The following is a 13,297-nucleotide window of genomic DNA, read 5'->3' as shown; positions in this document are numbered from 1 at the left end:
AATGGGCAATTTATTTATGGGTTTAATACTGCAGAGGTCAGAGAGCACATAGAATTCTTGGAGGATACCAAGAAATGTGCCCTTTCATTGTAAGCCGCTTGCTCTTCTGCAGCGTGGTATGGCAAACACACACACCTTGGGCCGTAACCTGTATATAAGCTGTCTTTCTACATTTGGAACAGGAACATAATATTACCTTGTAAGATTTTTGTAAGGATTAAAAATATCACAAAGAACACATACCAAGTGTCTAAAGAGTGCTTGGTATATGATGGTGCTCAACATGTTGTTCTCTACTATACTATAGAATATATTTTATATATATATATATATTTATATATTTATATTTTATATGTATATATATTGAAGCAAAGTGAGGAAGGGAAGACTTCACCTGTGCAGTGACTTCTGTATTTTCAATGCTGTGTTGGAACTTGTTCTCAGCCAGAATCCAGGTTGTTACGACAGTAGAGGGAATGAGTCCAAGGTACCTTCAACTGATCCAGAATTCACATCAAGGGTTTTTGTGTGATTGTTCACTGGGGGCGTAGCCAGGATGAGATAATGTTCTTGTATTTTTAACATTTTTTTGAACTCCATCAATCAAAAGGTCATAATTTGTTTTAATGATGTTATAATTAAGTTGTGGCAAATGATAGCATTTGTACATTTTATAACCAGAATTGATTCATAAAACGAATACAGTCCCAGCAGTTTATGTTAACATAATTAAATGGAAATGTAATTCTAACTCAGTTTGCTTATTAAATTGAAAATTACTGGGTTATGAGCACTCTTACATTTCTGTCAGAATTGGCATAAGTCTAAAATTGCATGAAATATCCATTAAAATAAAGCATATTTAAGGCCCTATTGCTGGTGAAGAATAAATTTCTTCAAGTACGTGCAGATTGATCTTGTGGTAGTGTGTGCTTTTATTTAGGTCCAGCTAACTCCTTTTCTCTTTCCTCTGCAGGCACTGGTTTAATCCTGGGGCTAGGACAGAGCATGGCCAGGTAAGAAACATTCTAATCCAAAAAGGATTTCTTTATTCATTCTCCTTCATGTGTTTAACTGTCCCCCTTCAAGGCAGTTGATTAGGTTTATGAGGAAGGATATAAATCCCCAGCTTATTTTTAAAGTAGCTAATTGTGCAGTACTTAATACACTGACCAAATGGCCCCTCCTTGTAAGAATCAGTGTTCTCCTCTACTGCCCCCTTCCTCACTTGCACACTTGACCCCCGTAGAAATGCCCTTGAGCTCACTTGTTTGACTTCAGCAATTTTTTTTTTAAAAAGTTAAGGTATCAAAGTAGTAGGTATGCTTAAAATTTTGATTTGTAGTAAATATAAGATCAGCCAGCAAAAGAGTATTTTTATCTCTCAAGTTGATAAAATGGGAGTGGTTTTTTTACAAGTTTGTATTATATTTCTGGGTAAGTCATTGCGTGTGGCAGCACGGTGATTAGTTGACAGCATGAGCTTGACATTAATTTCAGTTAACTTGACTTATAAAATAAGTAGCGTACTTTCTTTGTCCCTTGAATGTACTAGTTCCCTCTCTGAAGCGTGCTAACGTAATTTATGTCTTAAATTTGTGATGTTTTAAAGCATATACCTTTTAGAATTTACATCCTTATAAAACATTTTTCATTATGAATTATAAAGTAATTCTTGTAAGTGAATCAAAAAAATGTCAGAAAGCTCAGTTTTAAAATGCATAATAATGGTAATCCACAAATCTTGGGAATCATTTCTTCTGAGAGGAGGAAGGTGGGAGGGAATCATGCTGGCAGTCATAATTGATAACATTAGTATATTGGGGATGTTTTATTTCTTAAGCTGGTGGCAGATTCATACTTGTTGCATATACCAACATATAGTTCCTTTTATGGGGCATCCCTATAAGCTGTACTTTATTTCTTAGCACACATGAGCCTAAGAAAAATATCTTGTGAATTTAGTTTTGTTGAGTGTTTGTAAACTTGCCTTTTTCCATGACAGTGATTTTTTTCTTTTAAAGATACATCTCACCCAAATGGTTTATATACCTCTGTGTGTAAGGCTGAACATTATATCTATGATAAAATTCTGTTTATTGTAGCAAATAGAATCAGGATATATTTAATGTGAAAATACAGTTTTTAAAAGCTCATTTTCAATTATTTAGAAGTTGAAAAACACTAAAGTGTTATAAATTTGTGTTTTAGATTGCTATATACCTGATTGCTTCAAACTAAGCTTATTCTTGTAGCTAAAGATTAGCTAAAAGCTAATAATTTACAAGGAAGAAAGCTGACCAATTCTTGACTCAGCCTCTTGCTTAAATTTTGATATGCCATTTGAGATTGTTATTTTGACTAGACAGGTTATTATACATACATATATGTGAGTATGAAAATACACATACACCACTACGTATGTTTTGAGGGTTAATGCATTTCTTAGTTCAACTTAGACCTAAACACTGATAATGTTTTCAGCACAGCAAAGAACTGGCTAAACCTAGGTATAAGTAATGAAATGCAAGACCATGAAGAAGTATAAAATCTTTCAATGTATTGTTGAATGAATGACTCTTAGCATGCATCACCTTTTATTTTTCTCATACCTTACTTAAAAACATAAAAAATGATGATAATATTAACCCCACTTCTTTTGAAATCCTACCCTTCACTACTTTCTTTTACCTTGTGATTGTGCTTTCTTGCTGTTCTTTAGTGCTAAATCCCTCTTCCGTTTATATCATGCTTAGCAGTCATTCCTGTATTAAATATTTATGAAACATTTATTAAACTAATATCTAGGAGATACTATATTATAGGTTAGAGATTTGTAAAAGAAAAAAAAATAGCTTTTTCCCTCATGTGATAATAGTCTGAGATGGGAAACCAGTAATTATAGTATGTTGATAAATGTTTAAGGAAACTATAGACAGGGCCCTATAGAGGCCACAATGGAGAATACTTCTGAAATTTTTCCTCCTAACATCTTATGGTTTGACATTTTGACTAAGTTTGCAAATATCTTAATGAGTCAAAAGTCATAGTTTAGATATTACTTAGTTCTCCTTTCAAGATTGAGGGCACTGAGAGGCAGGGTATGAAGAGACTTGAAATTATTTTGTAGACACCTGTAAAGATACCTAAAAATTTGTTATGAAATTTGCTTATGAAAGCCCCTGAGCTCAAAGGCCTTAGGAACACCAAGTAGTGAAGAGAGGATTGCTATGGAGTAAGAATTCTGCTCTTTACTTCTTCCTCCTGAATTAGGGATTTGGGACTTTTAACAAATCTTGTAAAAAGAGCCACAGAAATTCTTACCCTTTCTATAACAAAGCCATTATCCATGGACTACTTCTCTTCCTAGCTTAAATTCAGTTTTGTTTTTTTGTTTTTGTTTTTTACTGTATGGCAGGGTCACATTTCATTTATTTTCCATGTGAATATCCCCTTATTCCAGCACCATTTGTTGAATTTTTGTTTGGTTTTCTGGTTGTTTGTCTGCTTGTTTGTTTGTTTTTTGGGGTAAGTACATGGGCCAGGAATTGAACCTGGGTCTCCCGCATGGCAGGCAAGAATTCTACCACTGAACTTCCCTTACACCCCCTTAATTCAGTAATTTTTAAACCTTTAGTGCCTTTTATATGCATCCTATTTTACTAGGTTTTGTGTTTATAAATATTAACCTAATTCTTATGAGTCATTTTTTTTAATATACATCTGCAGGTCACTAATAAGGGAATTGTATCTCCGTTTGACTCTAAGTCAGCAATCTGAAAGTTGGAAGGTAAGAAGCACTTCGCACCATATTCAGAAATTTTGTTTTAATCAAAGTTGACATTATTGAGGCAGAACACTGAAAAGTGACCTCACTTGTGACACTGATAGGAGTCCTAGGAAACAGAAAAATTATCATAAGAAGACTTTCTCAAAACCTGATAAGCTACTATTGCTTATTAGAGCAGGACTTAAAGATTCTTTTATCTTTTTATTATCATGAATTCATGGCCTGATTTCCTTCCTCCCTACTCCTTGGTACTTTGGGCATATAACAGAAACAAATTGATAATCTTTTAAATCCAAATACATGTTTTCTGTTGCTCTGGGTACATTGTTGATTAATTTTTCTACTTTTTCCCTTTGAAAGAGCTGGGATCAAATATTAACTTGTCAGATTCATGACCCAGAGCTCAGAATCTGTGTTTTTTATCTGAGCTTGATTTCAAAATTGCAAAGGTAAACCCAGATTTATACTTAGGTTGATAAATAAAGATAATTTTGTGATTATCTTTTTCCATAAAAGCATTGTATTAAATAGTTCCAATATTTGTCTCTAGATGTATAAAAGCCTATTAAAACTACAAATAAAGTAGAAATCAAATCTTCAATATGAGTCCAATAGAAGGAACTATAACATCAGAGTTCAGAGAAGGTGCTACCTCATTTAAGTTCATCCAGGTGGGTAGTGTCTCTGAGAACTATCCAGACCTAGTAGATATACTCTGACATTTATTTTGATTTGTTATAGTTGCATTTTCCAAAACTAAGGTGTAGAATTCTTTTCTTCTTTCAGAACATTGTGTTTGCAATTTGAGGTCTTTGTTTTAACATCAACTCCAGAAAATTTTTCAAATAGCTGTTTATCTTAAAATTAGAAAAGTTAGTTAACTACTATTGATTTAAGATGAAGGTAGAGATTTCATCATGTTACCTCTACTATCTGTGTCACAAATGTTGGTTTGTATTTTTTTTTAAAGGCACTAAACATAGAAATGCCAAAGTAATTAACTTTTTTTATTTTCAGAAACAATTTCGTGTTCATGGTACGAAGTGTTTCTAAATTGAAACACTTAAGATAAATGGGTGCTATTTTCTATAAGTAGTAATAATAGATATGGCTTCAGCTACATATCAGATACCAGATCTCACTCCCTGTTTCTTTATCTCATTTACTCATTCATTCATTCAATAAATATTTATTTAGTACTAAGAATGTTCCAGACTTTGGGCTGACTCATAGAGATGCAGCAGATTACATAAATAACTGAAACAAATGGTTCAGAGGTGAATGAGGACGTGATGTACATCCCAAACTAAAAAGTTCTGTATATCTGAGGTATATAATTTTGAGGTGAGGATAGGTTGGGATTGGAGAATGGAGGAAAGCATATAAATCATGAGTTTAGAGATATAATGAAATTATGAAGTTCCATGAAAACCATGTATAAAATTTTGGACTCTATGAAGAACAGTGAGAAGTCATTAAAGAGTTTAAAGTAACCAGATATAATCAGATCTACATTTCAGAAAGACCACACTGGTTGCTGTATGGAGAATGGATTATATTGGAACAAGGCAGGAGGCAGGAAGGCCATTTTAGGAGGCTGTTGTAAGTGAGAGAAAATTATGGTTTGAAATAGGATCATGACAATGGGGATGGAAAGAAATGAATCTTTAAGAGAAAGTTAAGATACACCTATTTAGTTAAGACTTTCCTAAAAGGAATGAACGATCTAACCACATTTTTGGTGACCTAATGAAGGTCTATTCCTTTTCAAAGGCAGCCACATGTTGCTAAATTGATTCTAAGTGATGTTATTAAACAGTTCAAAGTGGTTATCATTCATTAAATGTTATTGATACTAGTCAGACAATATCTACTGATACCCAGGTTCTTTAATTGTAATGATAATCATAATCATAACTGTAGCTTTTGAGGCATTTTCTCAGCATTTCCTATGTTCCTATGTAAGTGTTTTACATGATTTATTTATTACTCACAACATCTATATAGGTAGATATTATTATCTCCATTTTACACATGGAATCTGGGGCTTGGAGAGGTTAGGTACTTTGCCTAAATGATAGAGCTGTTATTGGAACCTAATGACTTATTAGTTACTGGCACAGCTAGGATTAGAACCCAGCTCTATCCTGCATTATTACTTCTTGGATTTTTACTTTGATTGGGGTTAATTCTGAATATGCTGCACACTTCTTTATAGCCCAGTCTTCCATTTAATTTTTGCATAAAGAAGATAAGCTAGAAATTGAGTGAACACGTAGTAAAGAGCGACTATTTGTTTATTCCTTTCCAATTAGTTAGAGTAAAGCAAGTGTGAAGGGAACTGTATGGTAAGGCATTTTGGGGAGGCTATCAGATAACATATATTCTAATTATGTATTTCCAAGCCAGTCATTTCTTTGAAAAAGGATGCTTTAAGTGTGTTTCTTTACCATGTTAGGCCAGTAGATACAGAGGAAATAATATTAGCTCTTTTATGCCAGTTTAGGTGACAAAGCTTCAAAAAACTCAGCTGAGTGTAATGTGGAAGCTGTTGACAAGAAAGGTTATATTACATTACATTAGCCAAGGCCACTATAGGGAATCCGAATTAGAACTGAGTTCTAGATTTCCAGCCCCAGGCTGTACATTAACCGACTATGAGAGCATTTTAGCTGTCAAAAAAGTTGTGAGTTGCCAACTTTTACTAACATTTTTGCAAAAATGGCAGTGATCTCTAGCAAAATTTGCAGTCTTTCCTTTAAGAGAGACAAGCAGAAAAAAGTAAGGCAAGAAAAGTAAGGCAAGTAAACTAATAGTGCCAATGTGAGTGAGAAGAATATTTTTCTACTTACAAAATAATATAATGCAACTATTTATGTTTCTACAACTTTGTCTTAACACTTTGTGTAGCATCAGCTTCTGAGAGATAACCGAGCTGAAAGAGGACACAAGAAAAACTGTTCTGGGAAAACAGCCAGCAGGTAAGCAATTCACAATTACATTTAATTCTCATCATTAAATCATGTTGCATTGTTGCCATACCAATAAAAATGTATAAATTGTGGTTTGGGTTGCCTTTGGTTCTAAAAAGTCTGCTTAAAATACTTTATGTATTGTTTTTTAGAACCAATTTCAGTATTACTACTAATGAATAGAAATATACACATTATATTTAAATAAGGCTGGTGAATAATAATGAATTTTTAAAAGAATGGAACATTTCAGTGTTCCCCAACTAGTGAAAAGAATTTTACATCAGGATCTAGAATACTTATTTTATTTATTAATTTTTAAATATGGTACAGTTCCTCTTTTTCCCCTAAACTGAAATAGTTTTTAGAATTTTATAGATAGCAGTATACATATTTATTCTAATAAGATATAAGATATATATAGACTGGGAAGGAAACCGTCCCTTTGAATTAAGTGCTTCTAGGTCCTTGCTCATTTTGTATTGCTGAACTGACTTTTTTTTTTTCCTTGAATGAAAGAATTTGTCTCAGTGTATTAGTTTAGAATATATATTTCTTAAATTTTACATGTGGTATTTTTGAAGACCTAATTTTTTGTTTAGATAAAAATAAAAATACCCTTCTTGTCAGAATACTGATCAGAACTATTGCCCTAAGATTTACACTTACGTTATTTCAATTTTTAACAAGATAAGATAGCTGAACTCAGCAGTCATCATTGCATCTTATGGCCTTCCATTGCTGGTATGCTAGCCACTGTGTTTATCTTTCCCAAGCAAACAGCATAGCTTTAAAGTACCCTGCTATACAACAAGCTAGATACCCCCCACTAGATATCTGCACAAGCAAATGCCAAGTCCTATCTAGCATTCTTAACTTAGATCATCAACAGTTGCCAAACATATAATGAAATAATTCATCGTCAGTGTTAGTCAACAGAAACATTCAAAATGTCAGATACTAAGATGATAATATATAGACTAAAATAACTGTCAGTGAAATATTTATAGGAATAAAATGAGTAAACATATAACTACTAAAAATAACCAGGCAGAATTGAAAAATAACCAAATATAATTGCTAGAAATGAGGAATGTGATTGTTGAAAAGATAATTAGAGAAGCTGAAGACTTACCTGAAAAAAAAAAATAGGGCAAAATGTAGAATAAAAATATGAAGAGGTGGAAAATATGAAGCAATGGTTGAGAAACACAGAGAAGATAGATAAATTTAATCAGAATCTTCAATGGAGAGAATAGAGTATCTGAAAAAAACAAAACGAAACATGATATTTAAAGAGATGTTGACTAAGATTTCCCAAAACTGGTGAAAATTCTACATCCTAGATGGAAATACAGAAAGAGTAGTGAATAACAAGTAGAATAAATGAAAATAAATCCACACCAAATAGTATACTGTAGTACACCAAAGACAAAGAGAAGATCCTGAAAGAATTCAGCAAGAAAAGATAAAGTATCTTTTACAGAAGAATGACAGCTGTAAAACAGGTATCTCAATAACACAAACGAAAACCAGAAAACAGTGGAATAATCTTCAGAGTGCTGGGAAAATATGTAGTCAACTATTTCGTTTCCTAAGCTGCTCAAGCAGATATCACGGAAAGGATCAGGTTAAACAATGGGATTTATTCATTCATGGTATGAGACAGGGGAAAAGTCCAAATCAAGGTGTCATCAAAGCAATGCTTTCTTCCCAAAGATTGTGGCATTCTGGGGCTGGCTGCCAGTTATTCTTGGTCCTTGGCTTGTCAAATGCAAGGCACATGGTGAGCTCTCCTGGTCTCTTCCTTCTCTTCTGGGTTCTGCTGATGTTCAGCTTCTTTTAGGGTAGTATTTGGGAATCCTGTATTGTATGCATGACTGTTCTGTAAACTCACAATTTCTCTAAAAAAAAAAAAAAAACTACTACCTCATTCCACAAGATCAGCTCAGGAGTAGTGTAAAATGAGAAAACAGACAGGGAATTCTAAGATTATATGAGCTATTTTGAACTTGGGTATGTGAGATGGGGTAGCTTTGTTTCATGGCCAGAAGTAATCTAGCTTGGCTAAGGAAGAATAAAATAAGAGAGGAACCTTTGGAGTTCTATAGTGCTATGCTTGTTCATCACTGGATATTTCCTTGGAAGAAACAGTGCCTACCTCAAGTAGAAAAACTGAGGTCCAGTTGTCTTCAGGAGTAAACTAAGGGTAGCTCACAGTGTCATGTTTGTGAAGTACTGAGAAAGCTTGATGAGACTAGGCAACAAGTTATCATATATTCCCTCCAACCCATTCTAAACCCCCACAGTTGAAGAATTACAATTATGCTTCTCTTTGGGAATGAGGAAATGTTATTTTCCTAACCAGACCAGTTATTTTGTGGGATAGGGTGTGATGACTGTCATTCTCTGGTACGGAACTCTCTACTCAGTGCTGAACTATTAGAGGTTGACAGAGATGACTGGCCATAAAAATTCTTAACTTGTACTCTTTTTAAAGACATTGTTAAGAGAATGAAAAGAAACAAGAGATAATGTTTGATAAAAAGACTTATATCAAGAATATATAAAGAGAGAGTGACTGCAGGAAGATGGTGGTGTTGGAAGCTCCATGGATCAGTCCCTCCACGAGAACACCTATTGAACTATCAGGAAGTGGGTGAATCAACTGGTTTGAAATTCCAGAATCTAGTGGAACAATGTACAGCATCTAGGGAAGAGCAGAGAAGGAGGCTGGTAAATTACAGTAAATACAGTGAGCATCACCCTCTGTGCAGTGGCCACCTTCCTCCAGCCTCATGGCAGGCAGCAGTGGGGTCCACAGCCCTGGCTCCTAGTACAGCTTGTTGAGTCAGTGTGGGATATAAAGACCTAGTTCTCTAAGATCTGGGGATGTGTGGTACAATCGCTGATCACTGCTTTTTTTTTTCCTCTCTTATTTTAACTTTTTCCTTTTTTTTTGTCTTTTTGGTCACTGCTTTTGATCAGCTATTTCAGATTGCTTGGTACCTGGCTCCCAGGGCAGCCATTGTTCCAAAACCCCTTGTCCAAAGTAGCAGAGAAGTCTTAAAGACTCAAAACTATGAAAAAAACAGAGCTGCATTAACTGCGCAAATTAATATTTTAAGAAAATGCAACAGTTTCAACAAATACAGTTTCAAAAGCCATAGGAGAAGCTCTGGGCCTTCCCCTACTCTCCCTGACCAGTGCAGTGTATAATCAGCTTATGCTCCCATTCTGGGGCCCTGGCCTTGGTCCCTCTGGGAAAGACTGAACTAAGAAGTGAAAGCCTCTTGGGTTTACCTTTCCTCACTCTCCCCTTCCCCAGAATTTATCCTGGAGGCAAAAGCAGCTTGGGACAATTAAAGCAGTATAAGAACCAATTAAGTCAAATAGCCTGGGGAAAAGACTTATTTTCTTTAAGTCCTACAATAAAGCACCCTGGAGAGAAAGTCTTTTAAATAGGGAGGAGAGAGGGCATTCAAATTCCTGTAAATGAGGAAATTCCTAAGGGCACTAGCAAGCACAAATTCAGGAGACACAGATCAGAAAAGACAAGGAGGACCCTGCACTTTACATTCTCCTGGGACTGATCTTCTTGATAGAAGGCTCAATTCTGAAGGAGACCACTAGCCAATGCAAAGCCAGTTTGCAAAGACTTAAAGGTGTTCTTTGCATTGGTTTGTTTGATTTTGTTCGCTCCTAGCACTTAAGGAAAGCACACATTTCAAGAACTAAATTCCAGAGTTAACATGTTAAAATAATAAAATGTACAGTTTGCAGCAGGAAATGCTGGCCCATCCAAAGGAAGAGGATAAAAATCCAGAAAAAAATCAATGGAGAAAACCAGACTGTGGACATACTGGACAAAGACTTAAAAAATGATCCTTACTATGCTCAAGGAGATGAAGGAAAATACAGAGAAAGAACTAAAGGGTATCAGGAAAACAATGAATGAAAAATATGAGACTTAAGAGATGGAAATTTTAAAAAGGAACTAAACAAAACTACTGGAGTTGCAAACCACAATAACTGAAATAAAAAATTCTGTAGAGGGTTTCAACAGCAGATTGAGTTGGCAGAAGAAAGAGGCAGTGAACTCAAAAGCATGATAATTAAAATGTCAAGCTGAGGAACAGAAAGAGAACAGAATTAGAAAAAGCAAAAATCGCCTAAGAGATTTGTGTGACACCATCAAGAATACTAATATATGTATGATGGGAGTCCTAGAAGGATAAGAGAGAGAGAGAGAGAGAGAAAGGGGTAGAAAAATATTCAAAGAAAAAATGGCGGAAAACTTCCCAAACTTAGTTTAATACGTGAATATGCACAACCAAGAAACCCAATGACCCCCAAATAGGATAAACTTTAGAGAATGTACCCAGATGCATAGTAGTCAAACTGTGAAATGCAAAAGAACAAGGAGCGAGTTCTGAAAGCTACAAGAGAAAAGCAACATGTTATGTATAAAGGAGTCCATTAAGATTAAGTACTGATTTCTCCTCATAAACTATTGAGACAAGAGGGCAATGGGATGAAGTACTTAAAGTGCTGAAAGAAAACAATTTCTAACCAAGAACTTTATATTGAATGAGACTGTCTTTCAAAAATGAGGAAGAGATGAAGAGATGAGATATCATCAACTTTAGATAAACAAAAGTTGGGGGAGTATATCACTACTAGACTGACCTATATTAAAGGGAGTTCTTCAGACTGAAAAGAAAGGACAGTAGACAGTGGAATGAAGCAACAGAAAGAAATAAAGACCTCCAGTAATGATCATATCTCACTCCTGAGATTTAGACCTGCACATACAACTATTTACCAGACATCTCTCCTGATCCAAAAGTATCTCATCCTTAATATATTAAAACTGAACTCATCATCTCTCTCACTGTTGGTGCTTGAATCATGCCTGCCACAAAAAGGTATGGTCAGATCCCACCCCTGGTCCTGTGGGTTTGAACCCATTTGTAAATAGGAAATTTGAAGCTGTCATTAGTTAAGGTATACCCAAACTGAATGACAACAGGCCTTAATCCAATATGGCTGAAGTCCTTATAAGCATAACAAATTGGACATGGTAGGAGAAGCCGAAGGGAGCAGACAGAAGCTGGATGTCAATGGAATCTGGAAGAGAAAGAAGATTCCACCATATGCATTGCCATGTGTTTTGTTAATGCTGCCAGAATGCAATATACCAGAAACAGGTTAGCTTTTATGAAGGGGATTTGTTGTTACAAATTTACAGTTCTAGAGCCATAAAAATGTCCAAACTAAGGCATCAAGAGGAAGATACCTTGATTCAAGAAGAAAAGCTGATGTCTGTCACATGCGAAGGCACTTGTCTGGCATCTGCTGTTCCTTGTTCCCAGTTCCACTGCTTCCAGCTTCTAATTCCAGTGGCTTCCTTTCTAAGCATCTGTGGGTCCTGACTTAGCTACTTCAGGGCAAAATTCTGGGTTTCATCTCTAAGCTTAACATCTCCTAGGACTGGAGCTTTCTTCTCTTCAAATTCCAGCTATTTCTGTGAGTCTTTGCTTGGCACTCGGGCTTCATTTGTCAGAACTCCAAGTATCTCCGAATATCTGCCTCTCTTGTCAGCTCTGAAAGCAGCTGTTCTCCAAGCATCTGTGCTTCCTCCAAAATGTTTCCCCCTTTAAAGGACTCCAGTAAACTAAACAAGATACACTTTAAATGGGCAGAGTCACATCTCCATCTAATCAAAGGGTCACACCCACAATAGGGTGTATCACATCTCCATGAAAACAATCCAGTCAAAAGGTCACACCCACAAATGAGTGTGTCACATCTCCACGGAAACAATTCAGTTTCCACACCAAACAATAGGTCTGGCCCCACACAACTGGGTTAGGAAAACAACATGGCTTTTCTGGGGTATATAAGTTTCAAACAGCACACCATGTGACAGAAAAGCCTAGGACCCCCAAAGATTCCAGTCAGCCAAAAGATACTGACTTCTGAGAAAGCAAGCTCTAGCCTCTGATGCTGTGAGCAAGAAAATTCCTGTTGTTAAACAAAAAAATACAAAGAATTAATGAACTTAATAATAGAAATCAACTCAAATTTAAAAATCAATAGATAAAATTAAAAGCAAAAGTTTGAATAGGTCACCGCACCAAAGAATATATGGATGGCAAATATGTATGTGAAAAGATGTTCAGCATTTTACTAATTAGGAAAATACAAATTAAAACCACAAAGAAGCACCAGACAAGTATTAGAATGGCTAAATTTTAAAAGTTGACCACACAGAGCGTCAGTGAGGATGTAGAGAAAATGGAGTTGTCATACCCTATTGCAGAGGATGTAAAATAGGACAACCACTTGGCAGTTTCTTAGAACTAAGATCTAGTATATGGTCCACATGAAAGCATATTCCATACAAAGACTGTACGCAGAGGTTCTTAATAGTTTTCTCCATAACAGTAAAAAAAGAAGGAAAACAACTCAAAGGTCCATCAACAAAAGAATGGGTAAGCAATCTGTAGTATATCCATACTGTAGAATACTA

General features: G+C 35.3%; 1 protein-coding gene across 4 annotated transcripts in view; it reads left to right on the top strand.

Moving 5' to 3' along the window:
* Positions 1-13,297, top strand: part of GPATCH2 (G-patch domain containing 2) — a 185,659-nt gene that overhangs the window by 129,762 nt on the left and 42,600 nt on the right. For all 4 annotated transcript variants that reach the window (XM_077157841.1, XM_077157842.1, XM_077157843.1 and 1 more), the window contains exons 7-8: positions 977-1,016; positions 6,701-6,771. In XM_077157841.1, the coding sequence (XP_077013956.1) occupies positions 977-1,016; positions 6,701-6,771 (111 nt within the window). The remainder of the gene's footprint in view (positions 1-976; positions 1,017-6,700; positions 6,772-13,297) is intronic.

Source organism: Tamandua tetradactyla, chromosome 4 (genome assembly GCF_023851605.1).
Source record: "Tamandua tetradactyla isolate mTamTet1 chromosome 4, mTamTet1.pri, whole genome shotgun sequence".
Taxonomy (NCBI): domain Eukaryota; kingdom Metazoa; phylum Chordata; class Mammalia; order Pilosa; family Myrmecophagidae; genus Tamandua; species Tamandua tetradactyla.
Note: the sequence above shows the minus strand (reverse complement) of the source record. Positions and strands in the feature narration are given on the sequence as shown.